This window comes from Microplitis demolitor, chromosome 3, assembly GCF_026212275.2.
Source record: "Microplitis demolitor isolate Queensland-Clemson2020A chromosome 3, iyMicDemo2.1a, whole genome shotgun sequence".
Classification (NCBI taxonomy): domain Eukaryota; kingdom Metazoa; phylum Arthropoda; class Insecta; order Hymenoptera; family Braconidae; genus Microplitis; species Microplitis demolitor.
This window is the reverse complement of record NC_068547.1, coordinates 1,342,214-1,369,267: the sequence shown is the minus strand read 5'-3', so window position 1 is coordinate 1,369,267 and position 27,054 is coordinate 1,342,214. Positions and strand designations below refer to the sequence as shown.

At 31.9% G+C, this 27,054-nt stretch overlaps 1 protein-coding gene and 1 long non-coding RNA gene across 3 annotated transcripts; one reads left to right on the top strand and one right to left on the bottom strand.

Annotated features, from left to right (window-relative positions):
- Positions 1-810: 810 nt before the first annotated feature.
- On the bottom strand, positions 811-19,000 carry LOC103576211 (uncharacterized). The gene is made up of 4 exons (XR_549350.3): positions 18,912-19,000; positions 10,060-10,143; positions 3,423-3,646; positions 811-948 (listed from the first exon to the last, which is right to left on the bottom strand). It is a non-coding gene; the product is annotated as an uncharacterized LOC103576211 (long non-coding RNA).
- On the top strand, positions 6,659-26,884 carry LOC103576212 (ADAMTS-like protein 4). Of its 2 annotated transcripts, XM_008556346.2 has the most exons (16): positions 6,659-7,440; positions 7,811-7,978; positions 21,038-21,113; positions 21,556-21,704; positions 22,495-22,597; positions 22,658-22,760; positions 22,883-23,058; positions 23,319-23,523; positions 23,589-23,892; positions 23,985-24,211; positions 24,315-24,709; positions 24,837-25,010; positions 25,541-25,705; positions 25,884-26,060; positions 26,230-26,392; positions 26,508-26,884. In XM_008556346.2, exons 2-16 carry the CDS (start codon positions 7,848-7,850, stop codon positions 26,621-26,623), a joined length of 2,664 nt encoding a protein of 887 aa, XP_008554568.1. In that variant the 5' UTR covers positions 6,659-7,440; positions 7,811-7,847; the 3' UTR covers positions 26,624-26,884. The 2 variants fall into 2 exon arrangements, with proteins under 2 accessions (XP_008554568.1, XP_008554569.1); XM_008556347.2 differs by lacking the exons at positions 6,659-7,440; positions 7,811-7,978 and adding an exon at positions 18,995-19,116.
- Positions 26,885-27,054: the final 170 nt, after the last annotated feature.

The window sequence follows — 27,054 nt, the reverse complement described above, 5'->3', positions numbered from 1 at the left end:
ACTGGGTCGTATTAAAATTCAATATTTATTTGGCGACTAAGAAGTAGAAAAAAAAATGACATTAATGGACATTTTTTTCGATGATATTTAAAAATTTTTTGTGTACTGGTACTGGTACTTTTTTTCTACTCTTAAATGACAAAAAAAGTGAGTATGTGATTCTAATTTACAAAAGCAATTTGCAATTATTACTTTATAAAAAATCTATATAATAAATTAACAAAATAATACTAATAAAAAGAAATTACCGATCCGAGAGTAACCAATGAGAGTAATAACAAAAGAATCGATTAATCATGTTGTAAAAAATGAAATGAAGAAGCTCGAGGGCACGAAATCCGAGGGACAAAAAAAGTACCGGTCACATTTTCCAATAAATCTCAATTTAATCTCCCCATGTTTGCACACATACGATACCAAGTAACCAGCAGAATAATAAGAGTATGAAGATCCGAACATGGCCAATGCATTTCATTTGCCACAGCAATTGCGTAATGACGCACGATAATCATTGGTACCGATGCATATTATTTTATTTTTACTTCCATCCTCATTCTTACCCGTCTTCTTTTTAGTCATGCTGAGGATTAACCAACCGAGTGAGGGTAATAAAGAAAGAGAAAATAGGGTAGAAGAAGAAATAAAGATATACTTTGACTTTCCTCTACTCTCTTTACACTTAACTTTTAACTCTGGTCTCTCCTCTGCGGGGGATAATGTAAGTAGAGCTTGTGTGGCTTGCAGCCACAAAAAATATTTAAAAAACAAAATAAAAGTAAGAAGGTAAAGTTAAATAAAGAGAGTGCATTACCGTTTACGATAAAATAACAGCGATTACGGGTGTGTCTTGCAGGCTTATGGATTGCAGTTCGACCGTCGATGGGGGGCCTGGTTCCTCTTAACGTTGATGCCGTGTACCACACGACCAAGACACTTTTGGGCGACGTTCTGACAAATAAAAAAAACATTAATGTTAAAAATATTTCGTAAAAAATACGGTATAATAAATAAATATGATATGGAAATAAAAATAACCGGGACAAGTTTGTGGATTATGAGTGCATTATTCATATATGGACATAACTCGCGGATGATGGACAACATCGTGTTTAAAGAACGGAGTTTTAAATTGATTGACCGGTAAGTTTACGGCTCGTGCGTCAGTTATTACCGATATCCCCACGAGTCTTTCACTCTTTTCCTCTCGATCATTTAGTTAAACTCGCTCCATTACTCTACTCGATCCGCGAATACATTTATCCTGGACAAAATGATCGGTTATCAAATGGATCGGTTTTAAGTGACGAGCTCTGTAAATATAATTATATATGTATATCTTTATGGATCTTGTCAAATGTCACTTTTTCTTGTCATTTGTATTTTTTATATTTTCAATTTTATTATTATTTGTTTTTACTTACAGCCAACTGATGCTGTGTCCGTATGCGCAAGATGGATTTAAGTCGTAGCAATTTTTTTTTTTTTATATTAAATAATATATATGTATGTAATGAATGTATTAATGGAAGCGATATGTGGAACGGACAAACGTCATATCGGTCATATACATACGTCGTGTCTTCTTGTGACGATCCAGAACTTAAATTCGAACATGCGTACATCTATCATGTGAGCTGTGTGAGTTGCAAAAGAGGATCACCGACAAATCGTATTACCGCGTTATTTCTCGGTACAATTTATTCTGCTAATAATTGCGATAGCCGCAACGATTGATCAAACACCAGGCGCCGACTATTAATTATTATACTTTATTAATTCTCTCAAATTAGTATAAGATTTTTATACACTTATTATTATTTATGAATAAATATACTATTGATATACACTACTGGAAAAAATTAAAGGATAAAAAAAAAATTCCAAATTCTTGGGTGATTTTCAACAGTCCGTAACTTCGAGAGAAATGGTCGTACAAGAAAAAAAAAAGGGATTGTAGCTCCAAGTGTCTACTTTTTGGATTAGAACTTTGAAGATTTTTAGCGTCAGCGGTTTTTGAGTAGTCTTAGAAAAACCACCGACAAAAAAATTTTCAAATTCTTTTACTTTTTTTTTTGTCTACGGGCAAAAATTTTTTTCCGCTAAAAAACTCTAAGGATCAGATACCTTCATTATTTAGCTTTAATTTCATTTTCTACAGACCTTGATACATCCACTTCTCGCCGAGATATCGGTCTTCGAATGGAAAAGGATCATTTTGTCTCTGATTATCGATATCTCAGCAACCAATGATCGCACAAAAAATTAATGGTGAGTTTTAAATACTTAAATAAAGTCTCTTGAATGATTAACGATTGTTTTTCCAAAAAAAAAGTTATTTTTGTCGTCACATGAATTTTAAAATGTAACGAAAACCGAGTCTGTACTGAGTCTGTATTGAGTCTGTATTCTCTATGGAAGCTTTATAAAAGGCTTTTTTTTTTTTAATTTTGTTATAATTTTATCAAATCTTATACACAAAAAAAGGATTTATTGGCGTGCGAAATTTTTACTCTTCACAAAAATTTACCCGCCCCAAGAAATTTTTTGCACCATGACTTGAAAACGAAACTTTTCATGATTTTGAATTCAGCAGACATCAAAAATTTTCGGATTTTTTTAAAAACAATTTCTCCACATATGCACTTTGACATTTTTTTTTTTTCTGTAATTTATTGATTTAAAAAAATTCAGAAATTGTAAATTATCTGCTATCTTCAGGAAAAATAATTTTGGGATAAGATACGATATTTAGGGTGAAAAAAAATTTTTTTATTAATAGATTATTTCAGTCGTTACACCGCGAATTTTTCTATTGCGAGTAACGATAATTAATGACATTTCTTAAAATAATCGCAGACGGATTTCTTTATGTGGATAACTTAAAAACAGTCAATAAATTAAAAAGTAATCCTGTTGGTAATAAATAAAAAATTAGCATAATTGAGTTCTTGCTCATTAATGCAGACACGCGTATCCTTAAAATTATAATTAAACTACCATTAGTCATGTATTCACACCAGTCGATACTTTCATTGTACTCTCTATAATACCCAGTAAATATAATAAGAATAATAATAATAATAATAATAATAATAATAATAATAATAACAACACCACCAACAACAACAAAATATTTTTCATAACAATATAATTCTAGACATATGCATGATTAAACCACACGTTTCACTAGTTAAGTGTCAAGTTACACGACAGACTCTACGATATCTTCTATTCATTTTCCATCAACAATGCGCGGTTAAATCTTTGCCAGTTGGTTACTGTGTCTACTATTAAATATCTATATATAATATATTTATACGTATGGTATGGCAAGCCATACAAACGTCTGAAGAACCATAAAAAGATGGACACAAAGATACACATAAATATAAATATCAATGTATTATATTCCGCTTACTCACTCAAGTATTAATTTTGAAGCCCAGGAAATTACACACCCTGTTGTCAATACTTTTAATTGCTGAAAAATCTTGTTCGGGCTTATATTATAAGTATACGGTACATAAGTATCAAGACCTCCTGTAGATTTATATAAATGTCATGACACATTTGACGATGTCCACTAAAATCCTGCCCTCGGTATTAAGTATTAAGAAGAGAGATGGATCTTTTGAATCTGGAGACACTGTAAAACTTGTTTTAATTATTTTTATTATTATTTAGTTTTAACATGGACATGGTAGTGGATTTAAATAAAAAATATCACGTTAATGTGCATGAAGAATTAAAATTATGATGAGGATATTGCGGGGCTTGCAATTAATCGCATCAGTGAAGTGAGAGAATAGTCACAATGGTGTTATATTGGGCTGTTGATGTTCTGTGGTATGATGGTACTTTATATATATACTGGTATGTATGTCCGTGGATCATGATGCGTCGAGTATAATGATAGTGATAATAACAATAATGGGGATGTATATATGTAGATATGGGTATGATAAAGGCAACGATGAATTTTTGAATTACAATATCTGATCGCGATTTATATTGACGCGTCAATCGAAGGGCGTCGATCGTGGCTCGGGCATTTCTATAGCTTGGGTGCGGCACACTCTTACAACGGAAAAGGCACATCCCGTGGTATGGTCTGTCAAGTGACAGTTGAGGATATACCGGGTGCACGAACGAGCGCGAGGCCGCGTGGATCCTCGCCCATCCGGTCAGATTTATCCGCCGATATATTTTTTTTTTCGTCACATATGCCACTCAAATTCATACCTTCATGCCTTCGTACCTCACTCACCCTCGGACCCTTTCTTCTTTCACACTTCTGCTTGCTTGTTATGCATAATTAAAATATATATATATATTTTTTATATTCTTCTTAATTGTTTTTGGCAGAATGATAAATAAAAGTGTTAAATTAAATTAATTAATTAATGGCCCACCTTCAAAATTTTATGAAATTTTTTTTAGCAATTTTTCATAAAATTTCAGAGCTATATATATGTATAATTAAATGTAAGTGAAATTACAGTACATACAATAATTAATCTAGCAAAAGAAATATTTCGTGCCGCGAATTTTTGAAAAATTTGTAAAAAATATATAAAACCAGATTTTGTTTAGTGCTAAAAAAATAACACGAATTTGTCTCTGCCTTAATTACTTTTATCTTTTAAAAATGAAATAGTAAAATAAATTTTTGAACATTCGTTAGATTTTCATGGATATAAAATAAAGAAATAAGTATAACTGATTGATAAATTGAATTTAAGTTGATAAGAATGACAGACAGACTCATAAATCAATTAATATAAAAAGCTAGTGGTGTTGATTGTGATCTTTGGACAGTAATATGATTTAATTCTAATAAAGAATGTGCTCTTTTATTGCTGTGTATATTATTATTATAATTATTATTCAGTGATATGATTGAATCTATGTATTACAGTATGTACATGTACAATTGTGTGATGGTGTGACAAATAATGCGTGTGGTCCATGATTGACTCTTGTGTTGATGCTGTCACTATATTTCCTCACTCTGGTTTACGTGTCAGTTGATGAGCAATTTCACTACTTATTCGACCCTCGGATCTCGATCCATGTCAATTATTAATAAAAATATAAATACAGTCTATTTTATCTAAAATTTTAATGATCTACAAGTTCAAGTTTAATGTTTTACTCAAAGCTTTTTAATTTATCGAGCTGTGTAAAGTTTAAATTATTTTTTAGTACTTCTGAACATAAGAAATTCGTCACGCACTTTATTATTACTCAGGATGGCTGCAGGAACACATTATACAGGCAGTAAAACTGTCGGCGGGTTGTGGGAAAAACGCGGTTAGAACTACTAGTAAACTACAGCCTAAGTCCAACTATTTTTTACGTAATTTTCTGTAATGTTTCAAATATACATATGTCGGTTACATGTATTTTAATTTAAATACTTTATAATATATATAAAATTTATATTTTATAGCTCGGGATTTAAATGGAGAGACGTGACGATCGTGATCGCGAGAAAATTGTTAAGAGGAATAAATTGATCCAGTGCATCGACGGTCGATCCCAAGATCGATATGCAAGGACGTCGGGAGTCCAGTCATACAGATTAACTATTTTTATAATGAGTAAATCATTTTTTTTTTTTACTTTTATCATTCAATTTTATCCGATAGCTACTTTTATAAGTTGACGAATTAATTAATTAATTAATTATGAAAATAAAATAACTTTTTTTAACATATTTATTTTTTATTATAATTCGCGTTACTATTTTTGAATTTTCAGAAAAAAAATTTTTATCATTCATTGGATTGATAGGAAATTTTTAATAATTAAAATTTAAGTATCAATGATAATTAAATTTTATTGGACGGTGGCCCAATTATGAACCATAGTAAAAACCAATTTTTCTTTTATCAATATTTGTATACATATGTTTTCAAAAAGATTATTCTGTTTTAAATTGAAAACAAAATTCAAATTTCTTATCGCCTTAATTAAATCAATCATTGGTAACTCTTACTAATAAATTACTTGTCAAAAAAAAAATAATACGACTTCGTCAGACTACTTTTTATTTTTCCAGATAAAAATCTTAAATCGAAGTAATAAAATAGTAATCGAGATTTGAATAATAAAAAATAATACATACATATATTTATAATAATTCAAGTGTTATTAAGTTAAAACATTTAAGCCTTGGAAATGGATTACGGATTACACATATAAGTCGCTCTATTTCATATTTACAGTTTATTAAAAAAAAAAATTTCGTTACTTAGATAAATTAGAAAAAAAAAAATAATTTACTTGATAGAATTTTCATATTACGTAATAACGGACCAGATGCAATTGGAGTATAAATAATGACCGGGATATAAATCGATAATTTAATGAAATATGTCTTCTGTATTTAAATGTATGAGTATATGAGATATGAGCGTGTGGATGATGCATTTTTATTATTATTAGTGGATGAAAAAAGCACGTAAAGCACCACCTTCTGCCTTTGACCGTCCTAACAACACCGAGGTCTATATATATATATATATATATATATTTATATTTCTATATATACATATATATATATATATATATATATATATATATATATATATTATATATATTGCTCGGATCTCCCACGCCTAACTACTATCATTCTTGTTGCGGTAGCCTTAGAGGACGGATCGTCGTACTACGCGGCTCTCTCGTTCTTCATTCCAGCACTCGCGTGCGCGCTTATTTTCCGACACGGTCCCGGTCCCGCACGTGCCGTCCTATGACTTTAAATTTAACATTTACAATTAATAATAAATAATTAATAAACAAATACTAACAATTACTTTAAAACCTGGACCATGGAGCGGAAATTGAGTGCAGATAAAAAAAAGTTTTGTAAAATTTTTATTGAGCTTCATATATTTAATTAATTTTTCGACTTTAAATAAAATCATCAATCAAAGCAGTGACAGTTAATTATTTTATAAATTTAAAAAGCATGGTTTGATAATTGACTAAAATGAATTGTGCACTTGAACGATGAAATGTATAATTGCTTTCTCGTATCCGTATAACTCGCGATTTCTCTATTGGTTGTTTTAATAAATAAATTATAGAGTTTTTAAATTTTTATGATAATTAAAACATCAGGTTTGTAGCTTATTAAAAAAACTTGCGTGTCCCATCGTTCTACTTTACGGAATAATTATTTATTATTTTTAATATATTTGTTTTTATAAATATATATTTACTGGCTAGACTTGGAAACATGATTAGCACTCACGTCTCGATTGATGATAAATCAAATGGACTTGTAATCAGTGATAAGTGATTAATGTGAAGTGATTTAATTTAAATACATAATAAACATTTTGTAAAAGTTTTAAACATAATAATAATAATAATATTTGTAATTTATCAATGGAAGTGAAGAACGAGTAGAGTCGAAGATGAAAAATTTTGGTGAATTTTTTTCCATAATTATTTTAAAATTTAAAAAATTTTCATAAAATATCTTCCCCTTTCTGGGCAAATCTCGTGATTACTTTTTTTCATAATTAAAATTATGAGTGAAAAACATTCTTTCGTGTTGCTGCTGCGTAAAAAAAATTTTAATTTGAAGAATTATAACAGAATGTTCGAGACTTTTGAATTCAAATATTTCTATTAATGCACGTGTGACAGATTGAATGTTTTGACTGATTTTTGAAAATATAATTTTGCAGTTAAGAGATTTACCCAGGAAGGAGATGATATATAATAATAATTGTTATTATTATGTATGAATGAGATTTAGATAATTTAGATGTTAATATTAATGCAATCTCTGTAGGATAACACCGATACGATATAAAGTGAGACGTATAGCCATGGGTACTCGACAGGATTCGCAGGACAATTTATCACCTTGTAGTCACCATGAAAACCACAGCAACGAGTTAGCGAGCCGGAAGTTACGATGCGGTGTACCTCAGTATAAACTCACAATCACCGGTATAAGGTGAGTTCTTTTCACTTTCGCTTACTTATACGCGTAAAAATATATCTATACATATTTTTTGTTATTCTGATGTACTATCTCGAGATTTTTCCACCCATTGAATATTAAATCCAGCATTAAAGTGCGCAACAAAATATCCATAATCCATAATCCACAGAATCATTTAAAAAGCAATTTATATTTATATATATATGAGTATATTTACAAACTCGCTAGCAGCGGGCTAATGTAGATTAAATAAATAAAATTAATTTACAGTTAACCTATTAATGGAAACCAATTAAAAATCTTATCAATTAATTACCGGTAATTAAATTGAACACGCCTAGACCTCCAGGGTTACAAAAGACGAATCAATCGGTAGAGATGTTATCCCAAAAGGTTTAAAAATAAAAAACAAAGTATAAATTTAAAATAAAAAATTCTAAGCAACTCGTGCGAGAGATAGGGCTTATAATAGGACCGCCTCTCTCGCGTGACTCGTCGAATCGATGGATCTTCTCTCCTCTGGGCTCAAGAACACACGACCGAGTCCGAGACCAAGAGCAAGACCGAATTTTTATCCATAGTGTACAACACTGGAGTTATATTTTGCTGTTATAGCTCACATATATCCAAAGTACATGTGGTATATTGATACTTTGGCTACTGTTTTTCTCATCTTTCGGTCCATAAAACAATTTACACTACAGTTTACGGCGCGATATCCCGATAGCTCGGAGAAGGGAATAATATCCGCGATTAAGAGCCGCTGAGCTTTGAATCCTCGTATATTTGTGTGAAAAATTGTGAAACTATAATGAAGGGTAATTTTAAAAAGTTGAAATTAATCAGATATAGAGTAAATAACAAACTCGAGTGAATAAATCGTTAAATAGCTATAAAGTATGTTAGAGATAAGTACCTTTAGATAGATAATGAAACGTTGGCGATAGCGTACGGATAAAGAAGGCAGCTCGTTGATGCGGTGGCGTTGATGAATCTACAACGCCGGTGGCTGTGCCATGCTACAAAATTACTTTACACTCATTCCCCTGGGTTTTCTTTATTCTCTTTGGTTCGTTAAATAATTATCTTCTCTATTATTTAATAGTAAACTCACATCTATAAAATGTTTTTTTGTGGCTGTTAGTTAGCGAGTTGATCGCTGAAAGACTTTTAAAGACTTGGGACTCGCCTCCGTATTTTTTTCACCACCGGTGATTAGAAGTTACGCCCTCCATTCCATATTGAATCTATTATATTACACGCTGTTGTGGACTAGGTACTGTGTATTACATGCATGTTATACTAGGCGACTAATAATTTTTATACTCCAGCTATATAAGGTGGAGGTAAAAATAAAAAAAGGTACAGGCTTCGATTGCTTCGTTACTGTAATCGCTCTACGTCTCGTCAATCACTCGCCGAGGACCTCACGTTTGCGATATCGCGATCCAAGCCTCGTTATGAGGATCAACTCTTTTCTTTTCTCTATTTATTATATATTTTATTTACCTGCTGTATGTACGTTGCTCTAGCCTGGTTACGTTGCTATCATGGATATTAACTTGTGGGATAAATACGATACTGAGTTGCAGACTGATAAAAATTTATTCATTTTAAATAGACAAATAAAATAGTCATCGAAAATAAAACCTCCAAAATTGCAGTTCAAAAACTTTGAAAAATATTTTTGCGCGCCGTTTTAAATTGGATTTTACTCACAGGTAACTTGGTAATTTCAATTGCAAAATTTTCTGAGGTCTGCTACTTTCAGTATCATGGATAAATTGGTTTTAAATTTTGACCATATTATTATTATTTTAATTTTTATTTGAGTCAAGTGAAAATTTTTTTCCCAAGAAATGATTTTTTTCTGCACGCATTGATCGTTTGTAATTCGTAAATTATTTGTTTTGCAATCTGTACTGTAGTTTATACTGACAGCTGATGTGAATTGTAAACTCATATATTTGTATATTTTTATTTTTAGTTTGGTTTATTAAAGTATTAGTTTATGTGGAATTTTTTTATTGTTTCTCATAGATTAGATTGCGTGTGAGTGAATAATCAAATTAGTTTATAAAGAAAATACTCACCTCGGTTACTTATCTTGATTACACTGAACACTGTCGACTTGATATTTTTCTTGAGCTTTGTACCAGGTTGTTTGTGTATCTCACCTGCAATAAAACGTTTAAATAATATGTTATGTATTAAATTAAAACATATACGGTGTTGGGTTATTGTTGATTTATTTTAATAGCTGTAACCTATTAAATATGTTTGTAACGGTCTTACTTATTTTAGTTAAAAATACGATACTGAGAAATATTATTGTTTAAAGGGTATTAAAACGGTACCACAGTACCCGCAGAGGTACGTCATTGAGAGCGCCTGAGGTTTTATTTGTAATCGATACACTCACTCAATAAAATTATTGGCTTTGTTGTGTTACATCAAATTGACCCATCAAAATAACATTTGCTTACTTTTATTAAAGCTTTGTCCTCTTAAGTAGACAGTAATCTCGAGGATGAGGTTCAAATTTCCCGGGCTTTTTAAAACTTTAAAAAGATTACTAAGTAATTGTAACAAAATATTAATTATTATTATTAGCCTTTTTTGCCGGTGGATTATAATAAATATGATGTCTTGTTCTTAATATTTTTTTTCACGCCTCATGTGTAACTTGTGTTGCACCGAGCGGTTCTCTTATCCATGAGATTTAGTGTTTGCCCCATCATCAGTAAAGATAATGATAATCATAATAATAATGATGATCGGTCATTGGTGTCTTTAAAGCCCGAGAACCTGGCAATTTACTACTTTGGCGAATATAAAATTTAACACTCATCAGTAAGCCACTAGCCCGAGTAGGCGTTTTTTATATTTATATAAAAAAATATATACTAAAATCGCTTTTAAATTATTACTAATAATAATTTTGTTTAGTTGTTACAATACAATGGATTTATAATTTAAAAATATATATATATAAATACATATATATATGTGTATATATATAGAGATATATTAAATTAAATTCATCCAGGATTTAATTCTGCGAATGAGGCCTGGTGTTTGATATCTCGCCTTGATCCCGCGTTACAAATGCCGACCCCAGAAGGAAAAGGGAACGATGATCTTTCCAAAGGGTTGCCGACGCATCCTCTCCTTGTTGTTGTTCTTTTTATTCTAGGGCGTGACTGCGGCTACAGTGTAAAGATGATCGAGTGAGACTATGAACTAACTTGGATTAGTATATATATGAGTGTGAGTGAATGAGAATGTAGAGTGTGTAGAGAGGACTAAAGTAATATATTAATAATAAAAATAAATAAAAAATGAGGAAGATTAAAAAAAATTTTTAAGTAGGATAAGAGAAATATAAATAGAGAAAGAGAATAAATGATGAAAAGGTATTGAAAGAGTTTATCAGTACGCTGATGGAATAACTGTGATATAACAACATTTGTATCTGCATCTTTACGCCTCTGTAAACTGTCAAGGCTTTACTACTTGTATATCATATTAAAACGTATTAATGTGAATGAACGGCGCTTGCATTTAACATTTAGTCTTCAATTTAAATACTATTGATATTTTATTTTAAATAATTATTTATTTATTACGGCTATTTATGCTTTTATTTATGCGATAATGTTAATAAGCGTAAATGTGTCAGTGTCCGATTTTAAATATTTAATAATCACTTGTAATTTTTTAGACGTTAATGAACGAGATTTCACATTAAATAAGCGTTGAAAATTTTCCGTGAAATTTAAAACAAACTTCCCCTGATAGCTACTTTAGTTTGAAATTGACAGCAATTTGACAATTGAAATTATCGAAATTTGCTGTCCGAATTTGACAGCAAAAGTTGTGAATAAAAATTCGCGGTTAACTTTTCCTCAATTTAGAAGTAACTTTTGTTACTAGAAAATATGTCTAATAAGTTTTCTTGAATTTTTCATCAAATGTCCTTCAACTTCGAGCTTTTCCATTTTGGACGACAATTTATAAACAACCTTTGAAGTGGATTTGTATTCAAATTCGTACAGTAAATTTACGTCAAATTGTATAGCAAGTTGTATACAAATTGTCATCAAAAACGTAAAAGCCCGAAGTTGACGAAAAATTAAAGGAAACTTTTGCTAAGCAAACTGAGCTATTAGGATCCTCTTTACTCGACATTTTCTTCAACTTTGGAGCTCCTAGTGACGATTTGAATAAAATCCGGATTCACTCCCAATTTTTTTCCAGCATCAAAAGGGTTTAACTTCTAATACTTGTATTACAAGTAAATGCTACAAGTATTATCCATAGAAATAGGAAAGGTGATATCGATCGTTAAGATCTTATGTCACGACTCGAAAAACTCTTCTTTTATTTAAGGATCTTGATAATTTAATAGATATTACACAATAAATACAATGTCCTTATAAATACTTATAATTTATTTCTGTCTCAACTTTGCGTTTACGATTATTGTCCACGCTTGCGTGCAAACGCACTCGACCGGAGTCTTGATATCAGTAGTTTATACTATATACATATATATGTATGTTTACGCGTATGGCCTTCTTGCTAAATAAAATCATTTATATGACATACTACAATGTACTGCGACACACAGTAATGTAATAGGACTTTGACTTTGTACAAGTTTACTCAGTGTCAAGTTTAAAAGCTCATCATCATAATCATCAACATGAATATAAACATGATCGCGTAGTTTATTCTTTCAACAATTCAATGGATTCTCTCGTCGCAATGTAATTGAACACAATTGCTGTTTAATTTAATTCAAATAATAATTTTTTTATTGAAGTCGTTGTCTCAAGTAAGCTGTAAAATAATAACAGATGGGAAATATATAAATTAAGGCTCTTAAAATAAAATTCAGGAAGTTTATACTTAATATTACGATAAAAAAGGATGTTTATTAATAAATTTTAATCGGATATGATTATTTAACAATAATCATAATACTGTATGTGATTACCGATACTTTATGTCTCACCGCAGTTTCTTTATGGGTCATAAGGGCGTGGTCATTCCCATTTATTAATCGTATTGTTCGCCTCTGACGCTAGATGATGATTATGATGATGATGATGATGATGATGATGATGATGATGATGATGATAATGATTAGGATGACGAATATGTAAAAGAAAAAGTATTAGAATAAGTATAAGAACAAAGAGTAAATGAAAAAGATGAACGAGAGATGATGAGATTGGCCTCGACGTGCAGTCGTGCGTATGATACGAAACAGAATACGAGCAATACAACTTAAATAGTTAGTAATGTACTTTTATACAGTTGTCTTGAACTACACTGTAAAAAATTGCCAGTCAATTTAGAATGGGTATGGATTTTTTTTTCAATTCGTCACTTGGTTCCGAAGTTAAAAAAAAAAGGAATTTTTTATACTGAAATTAGTTGACCGCTAATAATTTATTTTGAAAACACGATAAATTATAAAAAAAAAATTACACATGTAGATTTTTAAATTTTCTACATGTGCATTTTTTTAGTTTTTTTTTTTAATTGATTTGTTGAAATAAAAAAATTCGAAACCTTGAAAAAATTATTTACAGAGTAAGGAAATCGCGAAAAGTTTTATATTAAACCCTTGTCTAAGTAATTTACTGCTACAAGATGATACTTGTTTGTATCTTTTGGCAAATTGGTTCGTCGGCAACAAAACCAAACACTGGTGAGAAAATTTATCTGACTTTCTCGCAGTGCGTGTTGCTAATATTAAATACTCCCTTAAGAATTTTCTCAATTATTTTATCCATTCAATAATGATCCGGATGTTATCATTATATTTCCATCGGGTTTTATTATTTAACTTATTTCTTCATAAATAAATATCTCAAGTTTACATTAAGTAAATTTTTTCATTTATTTTCGCCAACATAAATTGCCGAATTGTTATTTATATAACATATTTTATTAGATAATTGTGAGATTAAAATATAAAATTATCATGGCACTAGGAAACAATGGTTAGTTTTTGTTGATTCATTATTTTATTTAGCCAAATAAAACGGAAGTGACGATTATTTTTTTTTATCAAGTATCCGATTCGTACGCGTGCCGAATACTCACAAGTTTATTCATCCATTAAAATGACTAAATATATTTATACATATATATTTAAATTTAACGATCGTGATCATGCAACTGTTGGCTAATACACATTAACGTTAATACGATGTTAATGTTTAAATAACCATCTCTAATTATCGTACGAATGAATATATAAATGTCAAGGAAAAGTAAATAAATGTCTGGTCATATAAAATCTTAGTATTTATCGATCGTTAAAAAATTTAATAATCTACTAAAAGACTTGCGCTTCACTCTTAGAATATTACCGAGTTACTCTGTAGCTTTACCAATTTCTATACCGATATTTAAAAAGTTATTAAATTCTCATGGATGATCAAAAAAAAAACAGTTTGACATATATCATAGACGAGTTTTACTCGGTAACAAATTTGCAGAATGATGACTGCGAAAGCGATTTTCATAAAATTCCAGAACTCCGAATGACCGAGTGAATTTGAATTCAAATAAAATCCGTAATCACTCCGAATTGAATCGATTTTTTACAGCGCAAATAAGTAGGTAAAGCTTTTTGTATAAAAGCCTTAAGGGTCGAAACTCGTATCGGCAATGCGACCAAATCCGCTTCTTTACGAATAATAAATTCAAAGTATGCGATAACAAGAAGTTGCTACTTGGACAACGGCTCGTATTACCAACTGATGCCTTGACCAACGGTGAAATCGTTGGACACTTGATCGGTAATATATGTATATATATATTTTTAAAGATGTAGCGCGACGAAAGTCGTCCATCGATATTTAATTCGCTCCTCGTGCCTTGCGGCATTTATTTATTATTTTATTTATTTTTCGGTTTGTTGGATTGGTGGATAATTTCATGAAGCGATAACAGAAAACTGGACGGTAGACATGTGATCTGACGTGCTTCTTGTTATATTATTTAAATACAATATATATATGGTAAAATATAAAAGCTACCAACAAGCTAATAATCGTCCACTTGACTCGGCTCATTCAAATAAAAATCTCCATATATATATAAACTTTCAAGACCTGTAATTATGAATGTATTTGTGAAAGGCCCACGCAATTCTTTAGTTTGAAATTTTTCATCTCGCTCATTTAGCGTACATATATTTAAATCCTTAATACTTTTAATTATTGTGTAGAATATTATTATTCAGAGAAGTTATAAAAATTTTTTTCATTATTTATTTTACGATAGTCGATTATAAAAGCCGTTTAAATTAACAATAACAATAATAATAAATTTAAAAAAAATATATGTATGTATATTTTTTTGACAATGGTGTCTGCGATGTTGTGCATGTCTCGTAGAGCACGATGTGTGTGACAGGCATAATGAGAGACGTTTCAAATTGCTTTGAGAGTGGTAGTTTTTTTAACTCTTTAATACACTCTGTCATTGCGCCGATGATGCTGGTGGGTTTATTCTCTTTTTTTTATTTATATTTTATTTTTATTTAAAACGACGAGTAGTAAACGGACGCACGTGCTTTCGGCAACTCTTCACAATGAATAATGATGTCCCGTCTTATTCTCAATATTATTTACTCTCACACGCCAGAGACATTATGCAGGGGATGATAATTGTGTGTCTTTGTGTATTATTATTGCCCAATTACTTTTTCGACACACTGTTTAAATGTTATTACGTTACTTTATTAGTAAGACAGTAATAAAAAATATAATTGTGGTTGCGGTGATGAGTACATGTCAAAAAATAGGTGCTGCAACCGGACGTAGTCCTGTAGGAGCTACAAAAAAAATTTCTATTGTAGCAACAGGATTTTTCATCGTTTTGAAGTTAACAGACAATTACTAATTTTCGGATTTTGTTTTTCGACAAATTGATTACGAAAATAAAAAACTAAAAAAATGCACTTGTAGAAAATCAAAAAAACTATAAGTGCAATTTTTTCAAATATTTTTTTTTTACAATTTATCATTTTTAAAAAAATTCAAAAATTATTAGACGTTGGCTAACTTCAATCTCATGATTTTTCCTGTGGAATTAATTGGATAAGGAACAAATATCATGTGCAAATTTTTTTGTCAGCATCGGAAGATTTTCAAACTTGGAAAAAATTAAAATTTGAAAAAAAAAAAAAAAAAAAAAATTCCGGATGTGTCCTGTTACTGTAACATGAAAATCCTGTTGCTGCAGCAGAATTTTGTCCTGTTGCAGCGCCTATTTTTTTTTTTTTTATGTGTGTAGTAATTTTTCTGTCACTAAATACATCGATATCTTGAATAAATTTGAAATAATAAAAATAAACAAGCATTAAGTAGTTATCATTTAGATAAAAGTAACATCTGAGAAATGTGTGCGTAATGGTAATGGTTAATGTAATATAAGTTAAGTACATTGTATATGAATGTAGTTATTGGTGGATGGTATTCAGTACGGTGCGAATGTAAAGCTTCTGAGAGGCTTGGAGCGCCAAGCAATTACACGTGTTCGATGAACCGAACGAATGAGCTCGTTGTATGCCGTACTATCCGCGACTACTCCGCGAGTTGACGAGTGTGTATATGCTCTCACGCACATGAGAGCTACTTAATAATAAAATAAACAACGTTACCGCAATTAGCATTTACAAATTATTGCACTGCAATAGTTATTATTTATTGATTGTATTTTTTACTTTTTTTAGTTGTCGAGTATATAATATTTTTTAGTAAATAATAATTATTATTATAGTGGGTCAAACATATTATAATAAAATTGTCAATAGCGAAATTTGAGTTATCAGCAGCACAAAATTAAATTGGTCATGACATGCAACAGCACTTCATGGGCGTTTCTTTCTTGTCTGGCACACATTGGCGAGATACATCTACACATTTATGATATTGATGTTGACGATGATGAGTTATACATAGAGCTCATTGACTGACGATTTGTTGGGCGAGAAGACGCATGTAATACACGAAAGAGGAAGCTTGTACCAATGCTCGACGATATACATTATGTTCAGTGTATATATTTCTATATATATATATTATAATGTGTATGGGTTAGTCCCCATATATGTAAGCATATATTTGTTTATATGTTGTTGTATATATTTAGTCAATGTGTCTGTCATTTTCGATAACACGAGAAGCGTAAGAAGGCGCCGACACTACTCTTATCGTTAAATTTATGACCAAGCGAAAGTCGAGAGGGGAATATTGTTTGTGGTACTCGAGAGCTGCAATCAGGCCAGGCCACAATTTATATTTTTTAAATTCCGGAAACCTTAAATATGACGCAATTGCTTGAAATCTTTTAAAATATGTATACATATATATATATTTTTTTTTATTTTGATTTTTTATTCATTGTATTGCTTGCCGAGATATTTTTTATATTTTTCTTCTGAGGCGTTTGTACATCAACGTCTTCATAAATTTATTTTTTTAAAAATAAAAAAGTGTTTATGTATAAGTAATATATGTATATGTTTAGAAGGATTTTAGCTTATATTTTTAAGTGTAAGAAATTAAAAAGTGATTAAATATTTATAGAAATACAGAGATTACAACAACAGTAGAGGTGCATTCTCAGACGTAAATTTAAAAGCTGGGTTACTATAATGGCTGATGACACCGTTGCACGCTCCAACGATTACTCGACATTCCGGCTCCAGCAATTAGTTAACGACTTACGATAACATGAGGATAGTAAGAAGATTAACATACGCATACACGATCAAGGGGAAGGAAATAAGTTTTATAAAAGCTGAGCGAGCTGTTTGCTTTGAGATTTAGATTGTTTTGCTCGCTTTAAGAATAACTTAGAGTAGGAGAAGAAGCAGAGTGAGAAAAAGAAGAAAAAGAACAAGAAGATGAAGCATATGGATATAGAAGCCAAAGGATGTGATACGTAATATATAGATGCGTATTTACTTCCGGTTGAAATGTAGCGTCAACTTTCGTTGGTATATGGGAGGGACGTTCTTTTTCCATCGTTACGGTCAATCGTTTCGATTAATCAACCGGACGCTTGTTATTCCCATATTCGATTGGCCCAGATTTTTTTTATTGTTTATTTTTGTTTTATTAATACCATTGTTGCCGTCTCTTTCTATTTACTTTCATCCAAATTTCTATCGTGAAAAAAATTAATTCTATTTAATTTAATTATTTGGCGGGAGGAATTTTCACAGTGAATTTAAAAAATATTTTCGCTGTCTGTTGGAGGTCTTTAAATTTGTAATTGAAGGCGGAACAACAAGCTTCTTTGTGGCATATCGTTCACATACCGTACATTCACTCTTGTCTCTTTGACGTATGGATTGAAATTATTATCATTATTTTAATGAAGAGGAGCTAAGCAAAATGAATAATAAAGATGATACAAATAAAAAAACACATGTGTCCACGTGGCGTTGCGTATCCTACGACAAAAATTTAACATGACATCAACTTGGGATGCCGAGTTTTTTTTTCTAGGCATTAGCTTTGGCTTTCATTGCAAATTTGACAGGAAGCGCGAATGAAATGTAACTCCTGTATCTTTTTCACCAGCCTCTCGCCATCTGCCACTTGCTCTGATTCTTATATATATATATATATATATACTTACTCTTATACTCTATATGGTACAGTAGTTGTTCTTTAGGCCGGTCGACGAGTGACAAGTCATTTTACCCGAGAAAAAGATGATATGAGACGAGTATTAAAAATAAAGAAGTAGATGGAAGATGAAGAAGAAAGAGATAAAAACAAATGTCTCCTCGGGTGGGCTTTGAGCTACGACTCGCGGAGATGGTTATCGAGGGCGTTAAATTATGGATCATGATTGCATCAGATCTTATAAGGAATTAATAATAAAAAAAACTATATATACATACCTCTGTAGACTTGTATGTATATGGATATATATGAGTATGCATGAGTTCGAGAGCGAAAGCTGTCGATGGTAAATCTCAGGAGCGTTAATTCGTCTTACTAACTTGGCTGGGAACAGGCTCCTCAATGAATATACCCGCGGATAAAGACGTCAATTGTCCGGTGATTGTTGATCACGCGAGATAGCGGCTCCGGCTTATGACTGAAGTAATAAAAATACAAAATATTTTAAGTAAATACTTTAAATAAATTATTGGAATATGCAATTACTATTAATAATAAATATAAATTATGTATGAATATTAAATATGTTGTGTTTTTGTAAAAAAATGTGTAACGTGTGTAAATGTTTTTACGTTGAGAAATGGATATTAACGATACGAGAAGAAGAAAAACCGGATGGAAATAAAAAATAAGATACTTGTTAGTTGCACGCACGAGTGGAGCCAAGACCACCCTTCGATGTGCGAAATCCAATAGCCGGGCAGTCAAAATCTAGTCTATGGGCTTAGTGTTTTTCGGATATATGCTTCTTTAAATTTTATACATGTGCCAAGAGATCGAGTGACCCGTTTTATATAAAAGAAAAAAAAAAGTTATCAAGAGGGAAGAAAATATTGCTGGGGGTGAATGACTCGACCCACCAGCGAGAATTATAAAAAATATGATGATGCGGATAATTTATATTATTATAATAATATAATAATATATGTTACTATATTATTTTAAATTATAAATTAATGTATTAAATTATTCACATTGATTGATGGTTATGCGAGTAAATATATATAGATATACATATGTAGGCATATGAATATCACGTGTCATTGAAAAAAAGACTTATGGTATAATTTAATCGGTGAGTTTATAATACGAGAAATATATGTATATGAATGAAGAAATAAAAAAATATAAAAAAGTGTCACTTTGAGATTTAAGATCATCTCGACGGGAGATCAATGAGAAAACGTTTCTTTTCGTCATTCGTTTGATTTTATTATTAGATAAATTTGTGATTCATATATATATACATATATATTATACGCCTTATTATTTAAATCACTAGATTATCCAGCACAGCGCACAGTAATTCTCAAAGATAAAAAAGTTAATAAGAAATAGAAGGATGAATTCTTTGAATTCCAGGGCAATAATAGAAACGAACCTCACAAATGTATAAGATTAATGAGCGAAATTCATTGGTTTAGTTGATCGCATTATTAATTAATCTTATTATCACTCTTATAACTGCCACTCAACTAATGACCACTTAGCTTTGTTTGATTAGATACTGAAACAAGGGTCAAGGAAATTTAAATTGACCTTCTTTGGCTATTTTAAAACTTTCTTAAATATACAAAATAATCTGCGACCCGTCTTAAACTTTTTTTTCACGCCAATAAATTTATCAACGACCAAATCCAATTAATAACTCGTGTCAAATTTAATTAAATTAAATTAAAACTTTTTTTTAAAATTTTTGCGGTAAGTTTTTACCTCAACAGATCGATAGATTCATTGCACTGGAACTCATCTATTAATAAGTCCCAAGACTAAACAACGATACTCTTGTGTACGCGCAAAGTCTTACCACGAACGAATTGATCAATTAAATTTTTTATATATATTTTTTAAAATTTAATTACATCACTCTTCCCTTCCGTTCATTTAATCAAAAGCCCATTAATTTAATTCATATATTTTTTGTTATTCTAAAATAATTTCTCGACATTTATCAGCAAATCCGTCGTAATATTTGCAAGCTGAATAATTATTTAGAACACGAGGAAAAATATATGATTGTAGATACTGCATCGATTAGCGCACACTTAATAACAATTTATATCAACAAACATTTAAAATATATATACATATATTTGTATGTAACGAATAGTTATGAGTTATGATTAATTAAGCCTTTTCCAAGAAGCCGTAACAAGTCAAACATTATTAGTGTTCAGTGGCACAGTTTGCGTCACTTGATATTGATATTAATATTAATATTAGTACAACATTATTAGTCGTTAGTATAACATCATTTAAATATATATATACATAACATTGAATAAATATGTACATATATAAAAGTTAATTTATTAAATGATAATTATGATGTTATTTATTGCAGATGTATACTGCTACTGATTATACTATCAACGGCATCGTTAGTTCATACTTATGTACCAGAAAAATATCCAATAGAGGTAATTATTATTATTATTATTTGTAAATAAATTTTTTCTCGGTTCTTTTATGTTATATAGGGTAGAAGTATACAGAAAAAACAATTTTGTAAAAAGAACAGCAGCCGCTTTGTTTTTTTTTATACAAATACTTCTGTAAATTTCATAGACTTTCCTGTCATTTTTATAGAACTGTTTTTTTTTTGTACCATTTGTGGCCACTACTCCATGTTTGGACATTTAATACTTTATTTTAATTAACGAAAACGTATAAAAAAAAATTACGTTGTAATAGTGTGATAAAAGTATCTTCGAACACATTTAAAAAATTAATTGTCATTGCGTATTTTACCATTTTATTTATTTAAAATTTCTAAGTGGCCAAAACTGGCTCTAAAATCGCCAAAAACGCTTCTACCCTACATGGAATTTATTTACCAAAATTATTGTTATTATTGTATAGGTATACCATATGCTGCAAGAGAGGACGCAGTATGGATTTGGTAGGGACAATCGTGTGAGAGGAAGCTGGGGTCCGTGGAGCTCTTGGAGCGAATGCTCGAGGTCTTGTGGTACTGGAGTCCAGTCTCAAGCACGGCAATGTGTTCTTCGGTATTATATATATTATATATATAAATATAATAATAAAATGATCTATTTGTTGCACTGAAGCTGTTGGTAGCCACAGTATAATAGTCTTAGTCTTAGCATTAGTTTTTACAGTAAAAAATATAAAAAGTAAAATAGCTGAGATGAGTAAGAGCCAATAAAAAATAATTGAGGAGAACTGATGGAGGAAGTAGTTTAAAATGATACACTTGGCGCATTGAGCTTCTTCAAGTAGTATTACTCCATTACCCAAGTGCTAGAGATATTTTCTTCTAGCGCAAAAAAAAAAATAAATAAAAAAATCCAATACGTCGTAGTCGTGTTGGATTTAATGACATAGGCGCCAACATATTTATTATTATTTTTAAAACAATTTTTTTACCGCGGCTCCACGATTGGTACCTAGATGCGTTACATAAGGGCGATTACTTTTATAGGATCATCAACAAGTGCTTCTCTAGATATAAGTGTAACATAAATATATAAATGTATACGTAAAGCTAGATTGTACTTTAAAGTGTTTAAAGAGTGTAGTTTTCTGGATTAACTCGAGTTAACTCTATTTCTCTTTGCTGCGAGAGAATGTTTTTAAATTTTTTTTTTCTTTTTTTTTTTTTCATTCTTGAACGGAGCCGATGGCGTCGTCGTTAATTCACTGTTACGCCTTTTCCTTCTTGGCTAGAGCGATAAGCTGTTGCTTTAGAAACAAAACCGTGACTTTGGTATTTTATTTTATGCGTCAAAGTCATGAGTTTATGGTGAATAAATGGTTTTTTTTTATTGTTTGTTGCAGAAATAGCGTAAGAAAAAGAAGTATTATAGGTGAAGTTAATAATACTAGTCTAAAACCGGTGTGCATCGGTACTTACAAACGATACCACATTTGCAATACTCAGGTAATAATATTATTAATTTATTTATTTTATTATTTTATAAATAAATTTATAATTTATCAGGATTGTTCTGAGCTTGCTGATGACTTTCGTGCTGAACAGTGTGCTAAGTTTAATAACAGAATATATAAAGGGGAAAATCACGCATGGGTGCCATTTTTAAATGGTAAATATTATCAACGCACTCTAATTATCATTATAATAATAATAATAATAATAATAATAATAATAATAATAATAATAATAATAATAATAATAATAATAATAATACATGATATTATTTTATAGCTCCGAATCCATGTGCGCTAAATTGCCGAGCTGTAGGTCAACGATTTTATGCGACCCTGGAGCCTGAGGTAATCGATGGCACACCGTGCGATGGTCCTAACTTACGTGGAAAGAGTATGGGGCTCTCAGTAGACCGGACAACTGAACAATGGCTCTGCGTCGCTGGACAATGCAGGGTATAACTACTCCCTTGTAATTCCACTCAATGGTCAAGCTTCATTTTTTATTTATACCCGATAGCACACGTTTATTTGACCTGCTATCATGATACATTACCAAATCGACACTACGAACCTGACTCGTTAACACTCCCGACTATCCCTTATTTTTTTTTAGTCTGCGAAAATGCATTAAAAAATAATATTTATAAATATTTCTGTAAGAATTTAATGCTGGCAGTACGATAGTTGAGATAATATTTTTTTACTAATGTTAGTCAGTGGGATGCGATGGAGTTGTTGGTTCCGGTGCTGTCAGGGACACCTGCGGCGTCTGTGGCGGGCAAGGAAGAGGATGCAAGTTATTTGAAGGAATTTTTATGGAACCGATTCTTCCTAAAGGTCATCAGCCAGTCACGACTATTCCACATGGCGCGATGTCGCTTAACATTTCGGAGTTACGCCACAGTAGTAATTTTTTAGGTAATTATTATTATTATTGTAATTAAGTTTTAAGTGGATTTTAAATTAATTAAAAATTAAAATAGCACTTAGATTGGAAAACGGAACGTACGTTCTAAACGGGCCATGGTCATTGAGCCCCAGTGGAATTTACAAGACTGCAGGAAGTATTGTTACTTATCAACGTGGTGATAGAAACCGGATGGAAAGTATAACAGCCACCGGTCCACTTAATGAATCTCTCAATTTAGAAATATGGTATCACGAAATGAATCCAGGAGTACTCTATAAATATATGCTCCCAGCGCCAGAGTATTCTGAAGATAACGCGGTTATTGCGCCGCCACTATACGCCAACGAGATACCCGAATCTTATCCACGAGTTGAAGTGTAAATTGTCTAACGAATTATTATTATTATTTTTGTTATTTTATCAATGGTTATGAGTTATGATTTATGAAGTAAAAAAATATTTTGTTCAGACCTCTGAGTCGACCGGAGGTAAATTTATCACGGAATCAAGTGAAGGAAGAGACACGTAAGCCGAAGAAAGAAGAAATGAAATTCTCACCGACGACTGTGATGGCCGGTGATGCGCCGAATATTAATGTTAATGTTAGTCTATCAGACGTCAAGACGAGTAAAAAGAAACGAAAATTCGCTTGGAAGGTGATGGGTCTTTCGTCTTGTTCCAAGACCTGCGGTGGAGGTACGCAACATTATTAATGGATTTTTGTAAAATAAAATAACTGGATAGCCATCAAAGCCGGGTAATTGTGTAGAATAAATAAACGAATGAAAAATTTTTTCAGGGGTACAGAGCACGATAATAAAATGCGTGAGAGAAGATAAAGAAAATGTGGTACCGGATCGTAGATGTAGAAAGTTTTCCCAGCCTCCGGCGCCACCGGCACTGCAGTGCAATGATCAGCCGTGTCCCCCGCGATGGAGAGCGGACGCGTGGTCCGAGTGCTCAGCGAGTTGCGGGACAGGAGTGAAAACCCGACGACTTGAATGCGTTCAGGATTTAAATTCAAAGGTAACTATGCGTGTAGCCGCGGGCGCGTGCTCGCAGCCACCGGACTTGAGCACCGTTGGCACATGCACGGGACCCCCGTGTCCAAATATCCCGCAAGTTCGACAAATGGAGACTCTACACGTGTCGGCGGGCATCCCTGGCAGATGGCAAGTCGGTCCCTGGACTCCGGCAAGTATTTAAATAGTATTTATATATTATTATTATTTAAATAAAATAATAATATTTAATATTTAATATTCAATATTTGAACGGCGACTATTAGACGGTAATGGAGTTGTCGGTTATGTTTTTCTAGTGCTCTTCAACGTGCGGCAGAGGTACCATGAACAGGACAGTTGTCTGTATAACCAGTGGAGAGCCTTGTCCAGCATCAGCCCGGCCAATTGATGAGAGAGCCTGCGAGGCATCATGTGAAACTACTCGCCCACAGCACGAGTCCGTGTGGCTCTACACTGAGTGGTCTTCGAAGGTGAAGAACTCTCAGTATAATTACTTTTAACATTTAAGCCCCGGGTAAATTAGATGCTCGAGAGCTCGAGAGCTTTTCCTCGAGGGTGTGATTAATGCACACCAGTCAGTTTGTCATCTTTAAGTAAATTTGTTGTTCAAGTACGAGCGAATAAGGAGAGACAAAAAGTTTAAAACAGTCGCGTGGCGGTAAAACGGAGCCTTTTTACGTCGATGACGTTGTACATGCTCATGATAAAACATCGCTGAGCAAACAGCGTCTTATAGATGTATAAGAAATATCATATTTTACGTGCAAATATAAATAAGAAAGAACGGATATCTTCATTAAATAGTCACCTTGGTCGTTGTTTGATAATCTTGAACAGCTTGCAGTCATAAATATATATTTTTCTTGGTTTAATATATTGTTGCTGTGTAATTGTTTTACTTTAAATGCTTGAGATATCCCGATAAATATGTATTGAAAGTTTAACGTCTTGTAACGAAAATTACACGTACTTTCCTTTAACTATAAATTATTTCTCTCAGTGTCCTTTAGAATGTGAGCGTGAGATGGAGACGAGGCGCATTGCCTGCGGCGGTATAAGCGAATTATTTTGCGATTCCACGAAGAGACCGGCGACAGAGAGGCGGTGCTCAGTTAATGCAACTAGGAGTTGTGATGCACGTTGGTTCACTGGACCGTGGTCGTCGGTAAGCATCATCATTAGTTAATGTCGTCATGTACACTCACTGTTTGCCCGCATACATTTACACATCCATCAATACACACATCAATACATATACTCCTTGATATAAATAAAATATGAATTAAATCTGAAATAATAACAGTTGTAGGATGAGTAAATGAAATAAATAAAATAATTTACAGTGTTCTGTAGCATGTGGTGAAGGTATTGCCCGACGAGAAGTGATTTGCATTGGGAACTCGTCCGGTGAATCAAAGATACTCACCGAAAGTAATTGCAGCTCAACGAGGCCGCCTGGAGAGCAAGTTTGCCGCATGCCTAAGTGCCCACCCGAGTGGTTCACGTCCGATTGGAACATGGTAATTTTCGGGATACTCAGTATAATAACAAATCCGTCCCATTTCAGATCACCGCTACCTGTCTTCATCAGCATCGGGTTTATCACTATCATTACCTTCACGTGTAATATCTAATAATTTTAAAAATTATTCAACTTATTCTCATTTCTTCCTGTATGTTTTATTCCAGTGCACGGTTTCCTGTGGCGGTGGCACGCAAGAACGGATCGTGAGGTGTCTGGATGAGGGGGGCGCTAACTCGTCCTGCGACATAAAAACAAAGCCAGAGAACCGGAGGCCTTGCAATGTTCATACCTGCAAGGATGTTATCGGCTCTAATAAAACTCCGAAAAGTGAGTCCGAGTACAAGAGTACTTTAATTAAGCGCTAAGTTGCAGTTACGTGTAGTCGTAACTATAAATAATTATTACTGTTATTAATAATTTTTAATGGTTTTTACGTTTATAGAAGTACATCTTGCTAACGAGTGTGTTGATAAGTATCCGAACTGCATGCTGGTAGTTAAAGCTGGTCTCTGCCGCGTTAAGTACTACAAGCACTCTTGTTGCGGTTGTCGCAATTAGTTTCCGAGCTACTGGTTTAAGCAGAGTGTTAATCTTCATTCAGAAGGGACGTTTTTATTATCAAGTCTGAAGCCGGTATCGGGTATCGATCAACATCCAGTGTAATCTATACAAAAGTATTTCTTCGTTCTCGTTTTATTTTTATTACTTTTTAACTCCGAAAGTGATGCTTGTGTTATTAATTATTACAACAACAAATATTATTACAATAACAATAAATGTATCGCTCTGTGAAATTTATAAATAATTTTATTGTATAGTCGAAATTTTCGTACAAATAGAAACGATAACTCAATAAAAAACATCATTTTGCATGTTAATTATTTATTTTTATTTATTATCCTAATTAATTGTTATTTCAAACGTTATTTTATTTATAAATTTATATAATAAAGCCTTTAATTTTATAGCTTTTAATTTTTTTGTCTTTG